This window comes from Haemaphysalis longicornis, unplaced genomic scaffold, assembly GCF_048455015.1.
Source record: "Haemaphysalis longicornis isolate Haplotype H1 unplaced genomic scaffold, Haemaphysalis longicornis Haplotype H1 scaffold_12, whole genome shotgun sequence".
NCBI lineage: Eukaryota > Metazoa > Arthropoda > Arachnida > Ixodida > Ixodidae > Haemaphysalis > Haemaphysalis longicornis.
The window spans coordinates 8,787,592-8,811,826 of NW_027526225.1; the positions used below are offsets into that span (position 1 = coordinate 8,787,592).

Consider the following 24,235-nt stretch of genomic DNA (forward strand, 5'->3'; position numbering starts at 1 on the left):
TATGCCATGGGCTGACGTCACCCCCTGCCTCCTCCTCCTTCAGGGGTGCCACCCTCCCAAGTGCCCTGGTGGGAGCTGCTGTGCGGGTGGCCCCTGTGGGCCATCTACGTGGCCCACTTTGCCATGAACTGGTCCAGCTACACCATCATGCAGTGGCTGCCCACGTACCTGGTGCGGGCCCTGGCCGCCCAGCCCGCACACCTCAGCCTGGCCGCACTGCCCTACGTGTGCAACTCGCTGGCCGGCCTGCTCGTAGGCCGCCTGTTGGCCTCCCCACCGTACGGCTGGAGCCTGCTGGCCGTGCGCCGGCTGGCCACGTCCCTCCTGGGCCTCCTGGCACCCGGCGTGGCCCTGCTGGCCTTTGCGGCCGCCTCGAGCCTCGCCGGGGCCCTGCTGCTCGTCTCGGCCGCCATGGGCCTGCTCGCGTGCAACGCCGCCGGACACCTGGCCAACCACGCCGACGTGGCGCCCACGCACGCGCCCCTAACGTTCAGCATTAGCAACACCCTGGTAAGCAGGATGGGCCATGGTGGCTGGGGCGTTGTGCTGGTGAGTCCAAGGATACGGGCTCAGCAGCCACGGTGGCTGCTTCTCTGATGCAGGCAGAAAGTGGGAACGCCTATGTGACGAGGTTTCGGCACACGTTAAAGGGACCATGCAACACTTTTTTTACTGTATTTTCCGGTGTATAAGTCGTGTTCTTTTTTCTTCTGAAATTTTCGTTGGTGCGGGTTATCCTAAATGGTCTAAATGAACAAATTATTTGTTGGCGAGTTGGAGGAAGAAGGCTTCAATGGTTTTGCCTAAATGCTGTCTGTAAGTACATGCTATCTGTGTAACTATTTTTGAGAAGTTAGTTCTGTATAGAATTTGGACGGTAGATGCAAGTGTCTAGCACTGCTTACCAAGGGATGGGATCAGAGGTTGCGGCCGCCGCAACCATGTACTTTCGCCACACTTTCTAACGAACTGATCCTCTATGAGTTTACCTCATAAACAAATGTGTTTTGTGCACCAGTGCATCTTGTACACCGGTGCGACTTACATACATTTCTTTTTTTTCCCTATGTGTGTGACCTATACAAAAGTGCGACTTATAACCGGAAAATACGGTAACATCTTCCAAAATCTTAAATGCTTGCAGAACGTAGTCAGCCAAAACATCAAGTACTTTATTAGCAGGTTGTTAGGTACCTCAGCCAAAAATGACTGCTGTATGCCCATCATATACGCCTCGAGCGCGGCCTGTAGGGGCGCCACTGAAATCCCTCTAGCGGCCCGTTTCGAAAGCAGGCGCGGGAGTCCCCGGCCCGCTCCCCCCTGTCGCCGTTGCTTTTGGGGCTCGTTCAATACAGCGATTTACCGTTTGTCCGCGTTCGAAATACCGAATAACGTGGAGCAGGCACTCTGTTTGCAAGCGTGGTGTGTTCACGAGAGTATAAACGTTTATGGCGCGATCTTAGTGAAATCTATATGAGCGCCCGGCGTGTGTCACAGGCCGGCGTCCCGGATCCAGCATTTGCATGCAGCTGATTGCCATTACGCTACCTGAAATTTAGTGGCAGCGTCTCCGTAAGCAGTGTTTCCTCCAATGGTCATGTTGCGGCCATACACACTATGATGTAAATCGACTTTGTGCACTTACAAAATCCAGCGGAGCACTCATACCTGACAGCACGCAAGTTACGCCTGCCAATATCACATATCAGATATTGATCAGTAGCATGAACAATCCAATGCGGCATAAATTTCACAAACATTGTACCAAAGAAGTACGATGGATAATGCAAAATTACACTCCGGAGTCAGCACACGACGAGAAATTGAATGCTGGGTCGTCTTGTCCCGAGGTGAGCGCTCGCAAAGTTTCATCTTTTACATTTATCCTCCACGAGGAGTGCGAAGATGGGCTTATAGAGTGATCCGCGTCCGTGACCAAACTCTTCTTCGAAACATCGTCATCTGACACAGGGAGACTGCAGAATCTAGCATAAACCAAATCAGAGACCCTTATCAGATACGACACTCTTCCAACGAGCCCGTGTGTACGAGATTTCGGCGCACGTCAAGGATCTCCAGGTGGTCAAAATTAATCCGGAGCCCTCCACTACGGCGTGTCTCATCGTCTCCGTTGCGTCGGCGCGTTAAACCCTGCAATCAATCAGTCAACTATTCCAACGACACCTCGTATCGCTTGTGAACTGCCTACCCTGTATTCTTCAAAAAAATGCGTCCGCCGAGTGATCAGCTGTTCGTTGAAAGCGAAAAACAAACGAAAAGTGAACACGCAGCTTGTGGGTGTGATTACTAAAACGTTCATTCGTTTATTTCGCTCCGCATTTGTAAACAACGATAGTTGAGCGTCCGCCTCCTCCACCCCCCCCCACCCCCATATCTAGCGAAATATCGGTGCATTTCGCACATACTTGGTCTGGTGAATACTACCTTGCTCAAACAAACGTCTTTAGCATTTCAGAAGCTGCACTCGGTGTTTTTTTTCATTCCCGTACGACTATTCTATTTCTTCCTGACTTGCAGACCATACATTTTCCCGTGGTTTCATTAACATATACCTTGGTTCTTACTATAAGGCATGAGTGGGCACATATCTGACAATGCACAGCCTTTGAGTGTACTTAACATTTTCGCGTGGCTTATATTCCCATAAAAGGCACAAGTTTTTGTCAGCTATTGGGTTATCACATCCACGAAACATATTTTTCTACGACGTACATATTCAGAGCAAAGCCGCATTTGTTGTCTCCGCTGCAAATCGAACCAACCTTTTACAGTGGCAATATCAGGTCTAAACGAGGCGACAATAAATAGAATTCACTTGTGCTGACGTGTTCGAAGGTGACAGCGGTGATATGCTGCTGCCGTCGCCGACGCCCGCAAGAGCCGCCAAGAAGCGCGCAGAACCGCCTCCCCGGGTAGCTCTTGTTGGCGTTAGAGCGCTCTACCAAGACGCAGCTGTTTGTTTTAAGGGCCCTAAACGTGCAGTTAGCTTACAGACGTCACCATAACAAGTTGTTTAGTGCGCGGAAAGGCAAAGGGAAGCGAAGGAGAACCAAAACACCGCATGACCACCTATCAGCCACGCAGCGCTAATCCCGCAAACGCCGCGGAGAAGCGGCGGCAGGCGGCGCAGCGATCGCGAATCTCGAGGCGTATAACTTAACTCTTTCGTTACCGCAAAAAATGGACCGATTTTGAGGGGTTTAGCAACACATTTTTTTCTGTGCTATACATATTGGTTAGGCGCACATTGCAGTAACATAAAATTCACAAGATTTCACGCGCTTACCAACGACACCAGTTTTAATAATGTTTTCATAAATAATGATTGTGAAAAAAATGATCAAATTCGAAATTTTTGTCCAGGCATCGAAGAAAATAAAAAAAAAATGAAGTTGTGTATAACAAACCGCCTGTAGTAAAAAAGATTTAGAATATACATTTTGTAGGCAAACATTTCAAAAACCTAGAAAAAAATTGAGTTGGGCAGTACAATTTGTCAAATATAAAAGAAAATGTTAGCACACGTGGTGCCCATGCCTTGTGGTGAAGCCCAACCTCAGCTTCAAATTCTGCTATTTTGTATGGTTCTCTGGAAGAAATCTGCTTGTTAAATATTGAAGGCCCCAATTAGTCCCCACATGATGTAAAAACATCCCGTCAATGATTATGACCAGCACAATATTGAAGGCAAGCAAGTGATGCAAAGAAATCCGTTTCGAGTTGAAAACCAAACTCGGTGGTTGATGCTTGTTGACGTTCTGATTATCACCTATCCGTAAGAAATTTCATTTGCAGTTTATTATCACGTTCTGACTCGCTATGGTAGACCAGCTGCTTGCAGAATAAGGTGCGATGTGCTAGAATCGTGCCCAGCAATCTTTCACCAAGTAGCCGTCGTGCTATGAAGTGAGTTCAGCTCTACAAGCCTACATATTGCAGTGCCACCTAACAATTTCGAAAAGAAACAATATCAATCCAGTTGAAGACTTTGTCAAAATGGACAGTTCTACAAAGAAGCGACACTAGACCTCCGGAAATACCCTCATACAGAAACGAAACTGGCCGCTGAACAGGTGGCGGTGTTCAAGGCCTATTGGAAGTGTTCCTCTCATCAGAACTGATAACTAACGACTTGGTGTTATCTTTCGACTTTCAGCTGAAGCGGTTATCATAGAAGTAAGGTGCTGGTAAAGTGGAAGCACGAGCGGCGTGCTTGTTTAGAGGAACAGTAGCGGGCAACAGAAGCGCTACGGCTAATCAGCTTGTAGTTGGGTAACTGCATAGTAGCACCAAATATGAATTTCGCAATGCAAAAACGAAACTGAAACTGCTCTCGAAACTGGCTGAAAATACCAGGTACACTTGCTAGACATGCGGGTGACCGCCAGAAATAAGCTTTGGCAGAATAAAGCTGCCCTTTCTCAATACAAAAGATCACTAGTGAATTGCTGGTGTCATTTCCAAGTAATTATCACCTCTAAATGCTGTCGGATTACAAAGCTGACAACATTTTTTGTACTTGACTTGTTAGGAGACTTTTTATATAAAAAAAAATTATGGTAATGCAGCCTAACCATGAGCGGCATGCTTTTTTGTGAAGTGCAGCACTCCCCCTTTCTCAAAAACACACGCACCTCAGCTCGCAAAAAACGCCGTCAAAAATCTCAATGTCGCTGGAGTGGGACAATTTAAACTGATTCTAAAAGTACAGTGCCTAGACTAACCACTGGCTGCATTAGGTGTACGAGAAACGACTACAATGTATCGATTATAGGCAGTATAAATTTTCGATCACCCGTGATCGATTTGAATAGGCGTGGTAACAAAAAAAGTTAAAAAACTGCTCAAAATATTTTTCTCTCTTTTCTGTTCTTCACATTTTTCGGCCGCTGGAATTACGTCATTACAGCGGTGTAACAGCTATTGGCCGGCTTGCCTTCAATTGCAGCAGTGAACACATTCGATAGCCACTAAGAAAGGCACGCGAACATAGCAGAAGTGGAAGGTGTATCTGCTGCTACGAGCGAATCGTGCAGTGCCGCTTTGTGCTGGTAATAACTATAGCTTTTGCAGCACTTCTAGACGCAAAGAAAAGAGTGAGAGCGTTTATCGATAGTGTTGCGGAGTCCCTTTAAAAGATCCCCAGGTGGTCTGAAGTAGTGTGGAGCCCTCCAGTGCAGCGTGCATCATAGCCCTGGTGTAGCTCAAGCACGTCATACCCCACAATCAATCAATCGATCAGTGACCACGGTGAAGAGGCAGGGGGAGAGAATTGTGTCTACTGATGTCTGTGTGCTTCAGCAGGCACGTCACTCACATTTTGGGGGTCAGACGGGGTGTCAGGTATTTTGGTGGCAGCTGCATAGCTTTCCCCACCCATAGCAACCGTTACTTGGGGGAACCAAGGGATTGTTGCGCAGGTAGCAAACGACTGCAGGTAGCAAACGCAGGTAGCCCACGGAGCAAGAACAAGATAGGAGGCGAAACTAGGCTTCCTAGCGCGGCCAGATAATGTCACAAGCGCTGGTCATAGGTTAAGCTAGCGGCATCTGCCATGGGTGAAGAAACTGCACGGCTGCCGCAATCGGCATTTCACTGCTCAGCCCTGAAATAAGTGCGGCCGCTATCACTTCGTCCGTCAGGTGCCGCTACCGTCTCCTTCGCTGCGCAGCTGTGAAGCTTTGTAGTCCGCCTTTGTTTTTATTGTGACATTATCTGGTCGCTCGACCGTGCTTGCCGCAATGGGCCCTTTCGTCTCCTATGTCTGAGCCCAAGCGCAGCTGGAACAGGTGGGACGGTCATCCTCCACTCCCCGTCCATTGGTGCGGGGCAGAATAGGGCTGGCTGTCGGAATCGGGATGTGCGGAATGCTCGTAGCAGGGTTGGTGCCATAGTAAGGTATTCATTGTACTAGCAAACATTAAGACAGGGACACAACTAAAAAGAAGACAGCTGTGTCCCTGTCTTAATGTTCGCTAGTGCGATGAATACCTTAGTAAATAACCAACTTGCCCAACTTAGTGCTTTATTGGTGCCATAGGTTTGTGGAATCAGATTAGCGACAAGGGCGTGGAACTCCACTAAATAGCTTGTTATAGGCCAGTGTGGACTGTTGTGTGAGATTGTGCTCTGTTCCCAAGTAATTCCCAGCCCGCACCTGGTAGCCCAAAGGCGCTTCCGAAACGTGGAAGCTGCCGCGCTTTCTTATAGACGCCAAGCGAGAGTAAGATGGAATTCCAACGTACAATGACAAGAATTATTCTTCTTCAACACCCGGGAGACACGCGCAATCTGCTCGCCACTCTCACGGCCCGCTACCTTCCCACTCACCCTGCGGAAACCCTTCCCCCATACTCTGGAAGCCCCAACCTGCTCCTAAATGACGACATCCATTTGCATGAGATTACGGCCGCCCTGGTCAATCTTCACAATACGGTGCTCGGGATGGACCAAGTAACAGACAAGGCCCTGGCTAACCTGGGCACTCCTTCCCTGCTTGAGTTAGCTGATTATCTCATTCACATCTGGCAGGCGCGTGTACTCCCAGACGAATGGAAAACAGCGGAAGTCAGATTCATACCTAAGTCAGGCAAACCCCCAAGTACTAATAACCGTCGACCTATTTCCCTCATATCATATGTAGGGAAACTGTGAGGACACATCGTTTTAAACAGACTACAAATGTATCTCCGAGATCACGAGAAGCTACCTACGACCATGTTTGGCTTTTGCCCTTGTCTGTGTACACAAAACATCTTACTCCAGCTTAAAGAATACGTAATGCTACCAGCCAGGTGCAACTCACCATGCTGCTAAACATGACGTTAAACATGCCGCCATCCTCTCGCAGATAAATACCCTAAACTGTAGGCATAGAATGTACTAGTACATCACGGATTTCCTCATGGGTCTTTGGGCAATACGGAAAGTGGGAGACCTGGCCACAGATCCGATCCTGCTGGGCAGCCGCGGCACCCCCCAAGGAGCAGTGCTATCCCCTTTGCTGTTCAGCATTGCGCTCACCAGTCTTGCCCCCTTATTGGATTCCATTCCGGGCATACATCACGGCTTGTACGCAGACGATATTACCATATGGTCGAATACAGGATCCCTAGGCGAGGTGGAACCTGCAAACTGCAGACAACATGGTCAATCATTACGCCGAGTCTTGCGGCCTGCAATGTGCTCCACAAGAAATCAGAACTCCTCCTTGTTTCTAAACGAAAGAAGCTTCTCCAAAGGTCACCCACTGTCACCATGGCCGCACCATCAATCCTTCCTCGCATATCAAGATCCTTGGTATGACCTTTCAAGCCAATCGTAGAGATGTGAGCAGTTGAAAAAAAAAAAAAAATTCCAAAACAAAGAAAGCGCTAGGAAGAAAAAAAAACGGGTTTTCTTCGTTTTCTTTTTTTTCCAACCAGGATAACACTGAAACAAAAAATACACAGAGCTGCTCCGGGGAAGTTCATTGTGATGCGACCAATCTGTAGTGAGGGAAATGATTTCTGAAATCGATGCCTTGGCATTAAATTGTGTGCAGATTTTGAGAGCGGGAGCTCTCCTGGGACTTTTGTGATGCAGCATGTAACAATTATATTCTTTTCAGTGTTAATGGAAAAAAATTTATATGGAACGTAAGTCTCATAAGGGATTTGAAGGCGAAAGCCAGCGATTATTAAAGACTTCTTCACTGCTGCACCGCGTTTGCAGTGCTGTCACGCTCCCCTGTCATGCGGCACACATTCGGATAATTCTTGTTCCATCCTGGCACGTTACAGGGTTTTTTACGGAAGAACGACGCAAGGCAGACCTGGGCCATGGCTGCCCTTAGCGGGGATGACAGATTTAACGACATGGGAAATCCACGGTGATGATCATGACTGGCGCATAGCCAGGGGGAGATTTAACTCTTTCGTTACCACGCCTATTCAAATCGATCACCGGTGATCGATGATTTATATTGCCTATTTCAACATGTTGTAGTCGTTTCTCGTACACCTAATGCGGCCAGTAGTTAGTCTAGGCACTGCCTTTTTAGAATCAGTTTAAATTTTCCCGCTCCGGCGATACTGAGATTTTTGACGGCGTTTCTTGCGAGCTGAGGTGCGTGTGTTTTTGAGGAAGGGGGCGTGGCTGCTGCACTTGAGAAAAAGGGATGCAGATCGTGGTTAGGCTGCATTACCACAATATTTTTTTTTGTCAAAAGGCTCCTGGCTAGTCAAATACCAAATAATGCGGTCAGCTTTGTAATCCGACAGCGTTGAGAGGTGATAATTACTTGAAAATGGTCCCAGCTATTCACTAATGATCTTTGGTTCGGACAAAGGGCAGCTTTATTCTCCCAAAGCTTATTGCTGATGGTCCCCCGCATGTCTAGCAAGTGTGCCTGACATTTTCAACCAGTTTCCAGCAGTTTCGGTTTCGTTTTCGCATTGCGAAATTCATATTTGGCGCTATGTACAACGCAGTTACCCAACTACAAGCTCATTTGCCATGGCGCCTCCGTTGTCCGCTACTGCTCCTCAAAACAAGCATGCCACTCGCGCTTCCACTTTATCTACGCCTTGTTTCTGCGATAAGAGCTTCCGCTGAAAGTCAAACGATAACACCAAGTCGTCTGGTATCAGTTCAGACGAGGAGAACGCTTCCAATTGGCCTCGAACACCGCCAGCTGTTCAATACGAGGGTATTTCCGGAGCTCTAGTGTCGCTTCTTAGTAGTACGGTCTATTCTGACGAAGTCTCCAACAGCTTTGTATTTGTTTCTTTTCAAAATGGTTAGGTGGCGCTGCAATGTAGTAGGCTCGTAGTGCTGAACTCGCTTCACAGCCCGACGGCGGCTTGGTGAAAGCTTGCTGGGCACGATTCTAGCACATCGCACCTTATTCCTGCAAGCAGGGCTGCCATAGTGAGTCACAACATGATAATAAACTGCAAATGGAAGTTCTGACTGATAAGCGGTGATCAGAATGTCAACAAGCTTCAACCACCGAGTTTGGTTTTCAACTTGAAACGGATTTCTTCGCATTGCCTGCTTGCCTTCAATATTGTGCTGGTCCTAATCATTGACAAGGTGTTTTTACATCATGTGGGGACTAATTGGGGCCTTTAATATTAAACAACCAGATTTCTTCCAGAGAAAAATACAAAATAGCAGAATTTGACGCTGAGGTTGGGTTTCACCACAAGGCACAAGCACCACGTGTGCTAACATTTTCTTTTGTATTTGACGTATTTTACCACGCAACTAAATTTTTTTTCTAGGACGGGTTTTTGAAATGTTTACCTACAAAATGTATATTCTAAATTTTTTCTACTACTGGTCGTTTATTATACACAACTTACTTTTTTCTTATTTTCTTCGACGCGTGGACAAAAATTTCGAATTCGATAATTTTTTTCACAATCATTATTTAGGAAAACATTATTAAAACTGGTGTCCTTGGAAAGCGCGTGGAATAATCTACATTTTATGTCACTACAATGTGTGCCTAACGAATACGTATAGCCCCAAAAAAATGTTTTGTTAGACCCTTCAAAATTGGTCAATTTCCCGCGGTAACGAAAGAGTTAACATCCTCCTGCGCGCGCAACATTCGGGTCCGCCGCGCTACAGCACACCGTACTTGCTGGCCAGTCGACAGCCTCTCCAGCTGGCACCATAACCGCGTATTGGCCAAATTCCAACATGGCCCTCTAGTATGTGTCTTTTCGGATGACATACGCGCAGAGAGTCTCGCAGTTAATCCGAAAGCTTGAGCATCAAGTGGGCTCTGATGACTACGCGCTGATGCCTCGCTTAAAGCGCCCTTAACACCTCAGCCCTGCGGCACAGCTTGAACGTACTGATCCAGTTCTTTGTAGCTTCGCAACGCTGGAACGTTTTCCCTGCGGCGCACCGTGTACCTGCCGGGGGATCTAACATTTCCCCCCCCGGCCTGCAAGATAGTTCCTAGTGGATAAAGAATAGGTCCACAATAGTAAAGTTTCTTCTCATTCCAGGAGGCCAGTCCTTGTAAAGCTTAGGCGAACCCTGTCTCCTCTTGCTCTTCCAGCGGTGCTTGCACCGTCTTGCTGCTTTCAGGATAGCCAAGCGCCGAAAAGGTGACGCGGACGACAACCGAACTCTCCGCCCTGCTTCCCGAAAGACTTCATGCCCTTCAGTCTGGCTGTAATTGCCCTGAAGATGACAGTGGGCAACGTGGAATGACTTGGCGTGGAATGGTGTTCTTAGATCAGTTTTGTCCTCTCCTTCGGTTTTCTCTTCTGTAACTCCCGTTCCTGGCGAGCACATTTTCTTGATAGGTGCCAGCTCACAATACGGCTGCGCTGCTTCTGGAGCACATCTCGCTGTTTCTTGGCACTGCGCAGAAGTGAACAGCGAGGTTTCTTCTGCTTTTCTAATTTTAGTTTGACAGAGTGACTGGGATTCGTTCATGACTGCAACCTCCTCAACTACTTTGTTGGTTTGAGCTTGTCGGGTCTTTTAAGAAGTTCCGGTGAGGACTCGCCCTTCACGGAGTCTGGAACAAAGAGGTACTCGAAACCGTGTTGCGTAGCCTGTATGTTTTCTTTCACGTCCTTCATTTCACGTGTTGCACCGTCTACTTGGACAGGAACCGCTGAGTCGTCCTTCTCTATGGCAGACGTAGCCTCGTGCTCTTCACGCTTGTTACAGCAGTAAGAATGGTGCGGTAAACAACAAAAGTTACGAAAATACACGTAAACATAGAAGTACCAATGCGCACTGCTGTTGGTACTGGGCGCACTATGCTTGTTTTAGCTGCACAGCAGTCCGACACTTTGGAGTTGTCATATACGACGCTGGCCGATTGGTGTAAGCGAAGTTGCCTTACGTGACCCTATTGGTTAAGCATACCCCATGTTTCACGAAGCAATTACTTTCTACCATAACAAAAACAAGCCAGGTGTAAATACGGTCAAAAACAAAGCAACGGTGGAGTGCTGAGTATGCTAGCGCCACCTGGGAGGTTTGACGGCAAGCAGGCTGCAGAGTGGAATGACGCAGTGGAAGTTTGCTTGTATACACGTTGTTATGACTTCATCGCAGGCGTTACCAAAACGCACGATTTGGTGGGAGAATCAAAATTTTAACCTAAATTAATTAATTTCTCAGTGAATACGGCATCATTTGCTGCCGCGCAAGCGCTGGGGACGCTATAAAACACGAAATCTTTCGAATGAAACCAACTTGTATTTTGGCTTCGTGGCTCCTTTAAAATTTCATGAAAACTTACATCTCGAGCCGGTCGTACTAACTCCCTCCTAATGAATAGGCTGAAACATACCTCAGACCAGGGCACACACATGAATAGGCTTGTAACCACCGAAACACGGTGAATGCTTGATGGGGACACCTTTTGCCCCATCCAAGCATTCATTATCTGAAGGATAACATGCGCCATACCCTATGCACTTCCCACCAAATTGGAAACTGAAAAGCTGGTTGTTATCATTAGGGAGGCCTACAAACAGAATCTCGGACTTCCCGCTAGCACGGCCACCGACAAGCTGTTGAAGCTCAGCCTGCACAATACGGCCGACGAGCTCATAGAAGCCTATCTTTCAAGCCAAAGATAGAGGCTGGCAAGGTTCCTATCTCTTGCCTGGGGCTCACATCCCCTCTGCAACGTCAGGCATTGCAAATGAGAAATCTCCGTCACATATGAAGAGGCAGCTCTACATTGCACTGCTCCCTCGAAACATGCACCCAGTGCATCAGACTGGGCGCAGGGGAGCCAAGGCCACCTACACAAGCTACACAAGACATGGTCTACAAGCGAGACTTTCGCACATCTGGTCTACAAGCACACAAAGTCTACATATTTTTTCAGCAGTCTTGTAGGTGTCTTCGTTGAGTTAATGCCCTGCAATGGCATGCTTTGTTGCTCCAGTGAGGTGCATCCTTAAAGGGGCCCTGAAAGGCGTTTTGAGCACACTAAATGAACTAGCGCAATCGTTAGATTGGGTCGTCAACGTCATCTGTGCCAAGTATTACTCTTTTACGCGCAGCGGAAAGCTCACACTTTTGTTGCAAAGTTTGTCGCTTTTTTCTCACCCTTTCCTTCGTGTTTTTGGACGCCGCCATCTTCACATGTCTACATCATCGATTCCCAGATGTTCGTCATGAGCTAGACATCCTGCTATTGGGCGGCTTTTTCACGCACTTCCGGCAAAGAGATGAGTCGTCTGCTCAGCGTCGGCTCGCCGGCTGATATGCCGGCGGAGTGCCGGAGTGCTTGGACATTTTACGACAAACGAAACAAGTGTAAACAAACGTTTAACCGTTTGTATTAAATGCAGCACGGCCATAACACGACATGGATATTCCCTTACCTGAGTACGTTCCGTAAAGAAAGCGTTGAAGCCCCGTGGCACTTCTTTCGTGCAATCGCAGAGAACGCCCTGAGCCGAATGCCCGGGTTTGACGCATACATTTTATTCTACTTCAAAACAATCCAGAGACCCGCCGCGGTGGCTCAGTGGCTAAGGCGTTGCGCTACTGAGCACGAGGTCGCGGGTTCGATTCCCGGCCGCGGCGGTCGCTTTTCTGATGGAGGCGAAAAGCAAAAATGCCCGTGTGTACGAGATTTCGGCGCACGTTAAAGATCCCCAGGTGGTCAAAATTAATCCGGAGCCCTCCACTACGGCGCGCCTCATCGCCTGCGTTGCGTCGGCGCGTTAAACCCTACAATCAATCAATCAACAATCCAGAGATGGGTTTCGAACGAACACAACGTCACAACATGCGTTGCAAGTCTGAACCGCGATTGAAAGACGATGGGTTGCCTCCTCCTGCCCGTCGTAACTTCGGCACTCACCTCGCGCGCGGTTTGCGGGGACGAACAGCAAGTCACTGAACTCCGGCGCACAAGCCGAGATGGCTTTTAGCCACGCACACTGCACATACCCCATGCGAAGTTGAGTCGTACGTCGCTCGAGAAAGATAACCCAGGCCATGGGAAGCACTATCCACCCGCAGAAGCACAACGTCGCATTGCATCGCGAAACAAAGACGTCCACAACACACACACACCATCGCCTCCTGTAATGTCAAACGCATCTTGCACTTCCCAATGGGAGTGGGTGGTACGCCTGCAGTGCCCACATGTCGCGAGGTGGGGCCCCGAGCTGAACCGGGAACACGCAACTGTAACTGAGTTCTACAGTGGTTTGTGCCTTGTTGTCAAGGCAACCGATGTTTGAGATTCTCAAAGAAGTGGCGCTCGCTCCAGCGCTAGAAAGCTCAGAGCCGCGGTGGAGCATGCTTTGCCAACGTTGCCGCTCTCCACCACGCGTCGCCCCAAGCTGAACTGGTCACATGATTGAAGGGTTTTGTGCACAGGTTCTGTATCGATTTAAAATGTCTTTTTCACATGCCGCCAGCAGGAATTACGACCGTCGCAAAATAAGACCCGGCACCAGCGGGGCCACATCTGATACGGCACTTTTTGGATAAACAGTGTCGGTGCATCAAAGGGAACGAGCGCACGATCTTCCCCGTACGGCTGCGAGTTTGCCGCCGATAAAAAGTCACGTGCCACCGATAGCAACTGCACCAACGAACACCGCGAAAGGGCAAGGCCAGGCCGCCGCACACATGCGGCCAGATTTTTCATTCGGTTTTCCAGCCTTGAGCGAAGTGCGGGATTCATGGTGTCAACAAAGCTTGCCCGTAGCAGACGACGTAGCAGCGCAATAGCGGAAGTACGTCACCGCTGCGGAGCGCAGCATCATGGGACGCAAAGCTCGCGCGCCGTCAACAGCGGAGAGTAAGTCGAAAGGAGGAGGAAACGCGGAGCGACGATAATGCGCGGTTTTTGATTTACGATTTCTCAGCTAATACTCATCGCTTTAACAAAATTCTTGCGGGAGGAGATTGCAAATACATTGCTTTATTTGGGTACATGTACATCCATGCATCGGCGGAAGGTATTTCAGGACCCCTTTAAGTGCCGCAGCTTGTGTACTTCGGGAAGCTCCGCACACTTATCAATGGGACCAGCCTCACAATGTCCCAAAGAACAGCTCAGTGTGGAGCGTGGACAAGTCAAAGGTGTATGAGCAAAGCATCCTGGGCGCTGCTGCGGTGTGTGCCTTGAATTGCTGTCAGGCACGCCGCTGCAGCCAATGACTTTAGTGCTGAATGCGAGTGCTTGAAATGGAGCTTGGTGGCAACATGGCGGATCACTGTGGTACACTCGAGTGCTCCGATGATTTTGCCATCTAAGGGGTTCTCAAGCATGTTGGTCCCAGGGAACCCTGTTAAGCTTCATTAAATGCCAAGGAAGCCCCTCCCCTCCTCACTGTTATAGAAGCATTTTTCATTCGGTTCTAGCTAAATTCAGGTGCAATAAATTCAAAAGCAAGGGCATATAAAAATTTATTCACTGACATGCAACTGAACTCGCTTTCCTTGCACCAATAAACCGATGCGAGGCTCAGTCACACGCATGGCCAGCCACATGTGGGCTGCTGGATTCAGCCGATTCCTGTGCTTATTTTTCAGATAGGGTAGTGTCGAGAATGCCTGGCCTCAACATCACGCGATCGCGTACGCTAGCGGCATCTGTCTTCAAACAGGAGAAATGCACATGGGGGTAATATATAAGGCCTCTGAGATTTAAGTGCAATAGCTTGACCGCGTGGCCCGTTTTCGGTGTGTGGCTGGCTACAAAGTGCTGGCGGGATTTGCTGCGCAGCTCCCACATTTCTCTTATGCACTGAGATGCGCTTATTGACACTCCAGCGTGAGTAATGGAGGTCTCTTAGATCAATCGCACCTCTGGTTTGCCATTGAAGTGACTTGGCGAGTGCGGAACCAGGGGAAATTTATCAGGGGCTCCCGGAGCCTCGGGGAGGAGCCTGCGGAACCCCTAGGTACTGTTCATGCTTTACATGGCAGGGTTAGAAAAGAAACTGGAAGAAAGTCAAGTAGGGTTTAGCCTAACCCATATGCTGCAAGGCGAAGTGGTACAACAGCATATTCCGGGAATGTTATACGCTGACGACATTGTTCTTTTAGCTGATAACCAAACCGATATGCAGCGGCTAATAAATATTTCGGCCAGGAAGCCACTGACCTCGGGTTAAATGTCAGTGCAGAAAAATCAGGAATAATGGTTTTCAATGACGCTACCACCGACGTAGTGTCTATCCAGCAAGGCGAATTACCTAGAGTGAAGGAATATAAATATTTGGGAGTGTGGATAAACGAAGGGGATAACTACTTAAGTATTCACGAGGAGTAACTTAAGGTTAAGGGAAAGCGAAACGCAGCTATAATGAAGCATAGAGCTCTGTGGGGGTATAACAAATATGAAGTAGTAAGAGGAATGTGGAAAGGAGTAATGGTTCCGGTTCTCACGTTTGCGAATGCTGTACTCTGCTTAAAATCAGACGTTCTATCAGGTCTTGAAGTAAACCAGAGAACGGTAGGACGTTTGGCCTTAGGCGCGCATGGAAAAACAACTAACGAAGCAGTTCAGGGAGATATGGGCTGGGCGTCGTTTGAAGTTAGAGAAGCTCAGAGTAAAATATGCTTTGAGGTGAGGTTGAGGGCAATGGATCAACGAAGGTGGGCAGCTAAGGTTTTTAGGTACCTATACTTGAAAAGCGTGGACACGCAGTGGTTAAGGAAGACTAGAAGGCTAACGATGAAATACGGAAAGAACAGTGGGGAATCCAAAACAGCCAAGGTAACCAAAAAAGAGGCAAGTCAGATTGAAATGAATAAATGGAGGGAAAAAATGGAAGCTAAAACGTCGTTAGAGATGTACAGGGCTGAGAAGATGAACATCAGAAAGGAAAATTTCTACGATAATTCCCAGGGCAGTGCTTTGCTTTTTGAGGCTAGAGCAGGTTGCCTGCGAACTATGTAAGAGTTTTGTGGGGAAGTATTCACAAAATGATGGGGTATGCGTGGTCTGCGGAAAAGAAACAGAAACTATGCGGCACATAGTGTTAGAATGTGAGGGTATCCATCCAAATCTGCATGAAGGGAATATTGGGCTTTCAGAAGCCCTAGGATTTAAGGGTATCACAGAGGAAGTTAACTTCAAGGCTGTGGAGGGGACGAAAAGAAGATTAGAATGCTGGTGGACGAAAAGCAGAGAGGGGAATATTGCAGTTACCACCTGTAACAGGGAAAAGAAAGTATTTCGGACCTAATAAGCTTTAGTGCCTGCCATAAGCAGCGCTAGTATTAAACCAAGAGTGTAAAACATGGTTCTATTAGTCCTTTTTGGTGAGATGACATGTAATCACCCCGCTTCAAAGGGGAAACCAATAGGAATCATCATCATCATCATCATCCACGGAACCCACTTTGAGAAACCGTGATCTAGCAGATTGGCGATGTTGGTATAGAGATGGTTGAAAGTGGCATCCTTGTCACTAACCATGAGAAGCAGAGCGTTTTCTGCCTATGGGGAACAGAGGTGGATGGGAATGCTGTTATTGTGACATCGTTTGCAGCGAAGCGGGCAGACGTGCACGCAACTTTTATGTGGTGGTTAATCACATGCACACTCGACTTTGTTTAAATCGCGTTGTGTGACCAAGCATTGTGCGGGAAAGGAAGATGCAGCCGATGTTACGAAAGAAAAAAATCAAAGCTGGTTAAGGGTAGCATTGCGTAGGAAACGCACTTGAAGGCTGTTACCTGTGTAGGGGGAGGAGGAAAGCAGCCTAACCTTCGCTATTCATTGTTGTCAAGTACCCTGGAAAGGAATATCGAATTGTGACTGTTTGGTCAATTGGTAGAACACCCGCCTCGCGTGCAGAAGGACCGTGGTTCGAATCCCGGTGCCGGACAATTCCCACCGGATTAAAAAAAAAAGAAAGAAAAATCCGCGTATTGATGGAATTGCACAAAGGGGCTTGGGTGCGGCCTGAACCCGGCGACCATTGCCGGTAATGCACTCCCTCACCAGAGCAGGATTGGCCACCCTGGTGTAGTAACGGCCACAACCTCCCATGAATACGCCAATTAACACTCGGCCCTCAGTCCCCAGCGGCTGCGAAGCAACTGACCACGGCAGCGGTCAGACCTGTGACGCAGCAGAGGGTGCTAAGAATCCCTGGATCCGGACAGGCCGCCAATGGAATCTGAACCTGGCAACGTTTAACGCGCGAACCTTATCTAGCGAAGCAAGTCTCGAGGTGTTGTTCGAGGAATTAGAGGGCATCAAATGGGATGTAATAGGGCTTAGCGAGGTTAGGAGGGCAGGCGAAGCCTTTAAGGTGCTGAAAAATGGACACGTCCTATGTTACCGTGGTCTAGAAAACAGAAGAGAGTTGGGAGTGGGATTTCTAGTCAATAAAAGCATAGCTGGCAACATAGACGAATACTATAGCATTAACGAAAGGGCAGCAGGTCTTGTAATTAGGCTCAATAAGAGGTACAAGCTGAAGGTGGTGCAGGGCTATGCACCCACATCCAGCCACGACGACCAGGTAGTGGAACGCCTCTATGAAGATGTAGAATCGGCAATGGCTAAAGTAAAAACACAGTATACCGTAGTTATGGGGGACTTCAATGCTAAAGTAGGCAAGAATCAGGCTGGAGACAAGGCAGTTGGGAACTATGGTCTGGGCTGTAGAAATAGCAGGGGGGACCTACTAGTTGAGTTTGCAGAACGGAATAACCTACACATAATGAATACCTTCTTCTGTAAACGGGAGAGTCGGAAGTGGACCTGGAGGAGCCCGAATGGGGAGCACAAAAATGAAATAGACTTCATATTATGCGATAACCCTGGCGTCGTGCAGGATATGGAAGTGCTCGGAAGGGTAAGGTGTAGTGACCACCGTATGGTAAGATCTCGAATTAGGCTAGATCTGAGGAGGGACCGCAACAAGCTAGTACGAAAGAAGCCGATAAATGAGCTAACAGTAAGACGTAAAGTAGAAGAATTCAGGATCGCGCTGCAGAACCGATATTCCGCCCCTAACGATGAAGCCGAGCTTACGACACAGGAAGCCAGCGACAACCTTACACGCATTATCACGGAGTGTGCAGTAGAAGTCGGGGGCACTATGGCTAGACAGGATACTGGTAAACTTTCCAAGGAGACGAAATATCTAATCAGGAAACGGCAAAGCATGAGAATCTTTACCGCAGCTGACAGAATAGAACTAGCCGAGCTCTCGAAGTTAATCAATAAGCGTAAGACAGCTGACATACGGAAGTATAATATGGAGAGGATCGAATACGCTGTAAAGAACGGAGGTAGCCTGAAAGCAGTGAAGAGACGTCTTGGCGTGGGGAAAAATCAGATGTATGCACTTAAGGATAAGCAAGGCAATGTCATCACAAATAGGGATAAAATAGTCACAGTGGCCGAGGAGTTCTATAGAGATCTGTACAGTAGCCGGGACTTACAGGATAATGCCGAACGAGACAGTAGTTCAGAGGAGATAGACATCCCACCAGTAACGACCGAAGAAGTAAGGAAGGCTTTGAAAGAAATGAAAGGGGGCAAAGCACCTGGTGAGGATTAGATAACAGCAGACCTCTTGAAGGATGGCGGAGAAATTGTACTTGAAAAACTGGCCAACCTGTATACGCAATGCCTAATGACCGCAATGGTACCGGAATCTTGGAAGAACGCGAACATCATCCTAATCCATAAGAAAGGCCACATGAAGGACTTAAAAAATTACAGGCCGATCAGCTTACTGTCAGTCGTCTACAAGTTATTTACCAAGGTAATCGCTAACCGAATCTCTGCAACCTTAGATTTCAGTCAACCTAAAGAACAAGCAGGGTTCCGTAAAGGTTATTCAACAATGGACCATATTCACACGATCAATCAGGTAATAGAGAAGTGTGCTGAGTATACTGAACCCCTATATACAGGGTGTCCCAGCTATCATGCACCAAGATTTAAAAAAAGAGTAAAGGCGTAACTCGAAGAAAACCTAGTGCATAATGTTTGCAGTACTGTGAAGAAGGGGAGAGTAATTTTTTCGTTAATGAGACCTAATTAACTAATTGTAATTAAATATCTAACTCGAGAAATACTGTCCTAATCACTAAAGTGTCAATGAGGCACTTGTAGGTAACCACGAGGGGCATCTAACTGCGGTATTTTCAGCGATGAACTAATTGCGTACACATTTATTCTGACTGATAAAGGAAACCCGCGAAATATGAAAAATACCACGTGACGGTGCCTCCGCGCGCACCGTAAATCAACGCCCTCAAACAGGCTGCCTCTGAGTTAGCCAGAATGAAATAGACAAAAGAAAGAAAGAAGAAATCGCGACCGAGTTTGTTCCTTATCTGCATACGCGTCCCGCGAATCTTGCTGCTGCTGCTCCTTCCATGCATGCTATTATCAAGGTGATGCGCTGTCTCTTCGAGCGGGTAACACGCGAAGCAGTTGCTTTCAATCAGCTTTGTTTGGGGACGCTGCTTTACAATGCGCGCGTAAGCGTCGTCACGTGGTATTTTTCATATTTCGCGGGTTTCCTTTATCAGTCAGAATAAATGAGTACGCAATTAGTTCGTCGCTGAAAATACCGCAGTTAGATGCCCCTCGTGGTTACCTACAAGTGCCTCATTGACACTTAAGTGATTAGGACAGTATTTCTCGAGTTAGATAATTAATTACAATTAATTAATTAAGTCTCATTAACGACAAAATTACTCTCCGCTTCTTCACAGTACTGCAAACATTATGCACTAGGTTTTCTTCGAGTTACGGGATTTATCTTTTTTTAAATCTTGGTGCATGATAGCTGGGACACCCTGTATAGCCTTCATAGAATATGAGAAAGCATTTGACTCGGTCGAAACCCTAGCAGTCATTCAGGCATTACGGAACCAGGGGGTAGATGAGCATTATGTAAGAATACTAGAGGATATCTACAATGGGTCTACAGCTACCATCATCCTCCATAGGGAGAGCAGTAAAATACCCATAAGGAAGGGTGTCAGACAAGGAGACACAATCTCTCCAATGTTATTCACAGCATGCTTACAAGAAGTATTCAGAACGTTGGATTGGGAACAGGTGGGAGTAAGGGTTAATGGAGAATACCTCAGTAACCTCAGATTTGCTGATGACGTTGCCTTGCTAAGTAACTCGGGGGACGAATTGCAAAGCATGCTTTCCGCACTGGGCGAACAGAGTAGAACCGTGGGCCTGAAAATTAATATGCAGAAAACTAAAGTAATGATCAATAACCTCGGGACAGCACAGCAGTTTGAGATAGGTGGCGAGGCAGTGGAAGTGGTAAGCGAATATATCTACTTAGGCCAAGTTGTGACCCCAGATCCCAACCATGAGGCAGAGATAATTAGAAGGATCAGAATGGGGTGGGGTGCATACGGCAGACATTCTCAGATAATGAATAGCAGCCTACCATTGTTGCTGAAGAAGAAAGTGTATGACAGCTGCATCTTACCGGTACTCGCCTACGGGGCAGAAACTTGGAGGCTCACTAAGAGGGTTCAACTTAAATTGAGAACGACTCAGCGGGCAATGGCGCGGAAAATGATAGGTGTAACATTAAGGGACAAGAAGAGAGCGGAGTGGGTCAGGGAGCAAACTGGTGTTAAAGACATATTAGTGGAGATTAAGAAAAAGAAATGGATGTGGGCAGGGCATGTAATGCGAAGGCAAGATAACCGCTGGTCATTAAGGGCAACAGAGTGGATCCCTAGAGAAGGCAAGCGTTGCAGGGGGCGGCAGAAAGTTAGATGGGCAGATGAGATCAAGAAGTTTGCGGGGATAAATTGGTCACAGTTGGCACAGGACCGAGGTAATTGGAGAATAATGGGAGAGGCCTTTGCCCTGCAGTGGGCGTAGATAGGCTGGTGATGATGATGATGATGATGATGATGATGATGGTCAAAGATCCAGGAGAAAGAAGAAGGTAAGTATTTTAGCCTAGGTGTCAGTAATTGTGTAACACTGCAGAATTACTGGCTCAAGTTGTTCTTAGGAATGTGAAGCAAGGTCACCTTCCTGCCCCCTCCCTCCCCCCCAGTGCACCGTTTGAAGCAGTGGCGTCTCCCTCCTTTTTGCAGGCCACCATTCCGGGCATCCTGTGCGGCCCGCTCACGGCCGAGCTGGTGACGCAATCGCACGGACGCTGGTTCCCCGTGTTTGTGCTGGCCGCGGCGGTCAACTTTGTCGGCGCCGTCATCTACGGGAGCCAGAGCTCGGTCAGCCCAGTGTTGTGACCGGCAGGCGCTCTGGGGACCAGGCGTAGGGGGGCTTGTGTCTTAGCTGCAGATGCAGTGCCGGGAAGGAAGGGCGCTGGTAGTGAAAATCCTGACGGAAGTCATTGGCAAGGTTCCCGAGGTTCGAGTATGCTGCAGAGAAGATGAACGCGAGTACATGCGTGCAAAGAGAACATTTTAGCGAAGCAAGGTGCCATGTGTACGCACTTGAATGGGACAATACCCGGCGTACGAGGTGGTGAGTTCCCCAGCACGAGTGGCACGGCTTTGTAGCCTCGAAGGTAGCACGAACAGCGTGCACACTCACAGAGCTCTGCCAACAGAAATGGGGTCGGAAGAGGAGGTCAAGGCTAGCTCTTCACTCCACCTGGACTCCCGTGCCGAGGACGTCCATTCTGAGTACCGGTTACATCAGGACTTCTCGCGACTCCAGTCTGCACCGTCCGCTCAGCACTTTGGAAGCGACTTTCACGGGATACACTCTGTCGTGCCTCCTTCTGAAGTGGCTTGGAGAACTTCACCGCGAATAGTGCACGCGTCACTCACCTGTGGGGTTTCCTTGTGCATCCGTGGCCTGCACAGGCTCTGGGTGCAGCACCGCTACTGCAGCAAGGCGTGGCCATTGCAACACTGCTGCAACTCAAAGAGGCCTGGCCTGTGTCGGTGTCGCCACGGGCGTCCATGCGTCGGGGTGACAGACCTCTGAGAGCACCGCGCAAGATCGGCACGCTCCTCTGTGATATATAAGCAGTTATAAAAGTTGTTCACTGAATTTCAGACGGCCTGTGGTGTTTGTACCACATTTGGCGATGCTATGAGCCATTGGAAATACGTGGAGATACAGCTGGTGCTGCAACCAGGTCGGTTCACTCGAGCAAGGACTAGCGGTACAGTTGATGCCAGGGGATGCATCGTGGTATTCCTGCTGTCAGGAATGGCGCAGAAAGTATTTTTTCTGAACCTGTTCACGTAGATGACATTAAACCAAAGTTCACACAAGCAGTGCAAACGTGTGCCCTGCATTGTGATGGTGTGTTTGTGCCTTCTAAAGTAGGCATGTGTGAATAACGATTTTTAAGTGCGGAGCACTTGAGGGGCCGGCTTGTTGTCCATAGTGTCACACACCCAAACGGGGGCTTAAAAGAAACCACTTCCGCCCGGTCGGGATGGAACCTGGGTCTCTTGCGATACGAAGCTAATGTCTATCCCATGGTCCCACAGAGGCACACGTTGCAATGTTAGGGGTATCTTTGTGCTGCGCCATCGCCGTGGACGCTGCCATTGCTAGGCCGCAAATAAGTGCACAATGAAATAAAATAAGAAAGACATCATGAATTAATGCATTACTTACCTCAAGTTTATGAAAACTCAATGCAGTGTGTCTTTATAGGCCTTTTAAGGGGCTACGGTGCACTCTCTTGACTACTTTCGGTATCATGGCCAGGCTGATACTGAAACTAGGGAAGAGAGGGCACCGTAGCCTTTCCTGGTGGGAGAGTAGAAGCAACGCTGCCTGTATCTGGCAATGATATACAGGCGGTGTTGCAAAGAACAACACAAACAAAAGATACTTACAAAAATAACCCAAGGGAAACACTGGCAAATCTGCTCCATGCTTCAGACAACTTTCACGTTAAGTAAAACTGCTTTAATTTTTTTAAGCGTGTTACTATTCTGTTCAAATAGCTTCAAATTGAAGCAAGTTTCTAATAAGAAAGCTAAATTTACGATCTCTTGCTCATGCTTAATTTAACTTTTAATAAGGGGATTGAGTGAGGTAATTTTAAAGTTTTTGTGCATTTCTATATTGCATACAGCAAACAAGAGTTAGTGAGCTGCGTTTAGCTGCTGACAATATTAGATTTTATGTGGAGGCAACTTTTACCTCATGTGGCCACCTCAACCGCACATTTTTGAGCATTTGTGAAATCGGGGTAGTGTAACTGTTCCAACAAAATATGGTTACCACAGTTCCCTTCTGAGAAAAATAGTCAATTCTATGCGAACTAGCGCAAAGCATAAAATTCAGGCAGGTTTCCAAAACCCGCCATATTGTGGAGGTATTATGCCTGCTTTCTCCGTCTCAGCACCTACATGGCCTGAATTTAATTCTTCACACCTGCGCTGCAGATGTCTCTTAGACTGCTCACATCTTAAATGGGCCATGAAGACAAATACGAACTTTGTTTTCTTCAAAAGATTGTACATTTTGTGACGTCAGCAATGACATGTTATGGGCAGGTACTTTAACCCTACAAGCTACCTCTGTCACTCAAAAGAAAAATTTACAACCAGTGCATACTGCCGATGATGACATGCAGAGCTGAAACTTGGCGCCTTACTAAACAACTGGAAAGCGAACGTGGGTCTGCTCAACGGGCTATGGAATGAATAATGTTAGGAGTAACAGTCAGAGTCAGGAAACGTGCTACCTAGATAAGAGAACAAACTAGAGCAGAAGATACCATCATAGTTCACATAAAGGAAAAGAAATGGAGTTGGGCTGGCCATGTGGTGAGACGAAGCGACAACCGGTGGACAGTTAGGGTATCAGAGTGGATACCAAGAGACGGGTCTAAAGAGAGAGAGAGAACAAAACTTTATTAAAAAAGAAAAGAAAACCGGGTTAGCGAGGGGGCGTGGCGGAGGACCAGAGGTCCGCCGCGACCGCCAGAGCTCGGCAGGTGACCAGCACTTGGCTGGACTCCTCGGAGCTGCCCGGGGCCTGCTCCCAGTGGAATGAGCAGGGGAGTGGGGAATATGGGTCAGAAGGACATTCGCAAAGAGAGTGATACAGAGTATCCAGCTGACCGCACTTGGGGCAGTGGGGTGTGTGGAATTGATGTGGATGTGTATGTATTAGTTGAGTACGATGAGGGAACGTGTGCGTTTGGAGTATCCGCCACATGTGGGCAGCCTCGGGGGATAGGTGTGGATGGGGGGGTGGGAGAGTACGGCGGAGGAGGCGGTAATGAGGGTAATTTCCCTGAAACTG

At 48.0% G+C, this 24,235-nt stretch overlaps 1 protein-coding gene across 1 annotated transcript in view; it reads left to right on the forward strand.

The window, feature by feature from the left end:
• LOC144162394 (uncharacterized) overlaps positions 1 to 22,239 on the forward strand; it is a 30,194-nt gene extending 7,955 nt beyond the window's left edge. Inside the window, exons 3-4 of the mRNA XM_077692900.1 lie at positions 44 to 510; positions 21,085 to 22,239. Coding sequence (XP_077549026.1) covers positions 44 to 510; positions 21,085 to 21,240 — 623 coding nt within the window. The 3' untranslated portion in view covers positions 21,241 to 22,239. The remainder of the gene's footprint in view (positions 1 to 43; positions 511 to 21,084) is intronic.
• The last annotated feature ends 1,996 nt before the right edge of the window (positions 22,240 to 24,235 follow it).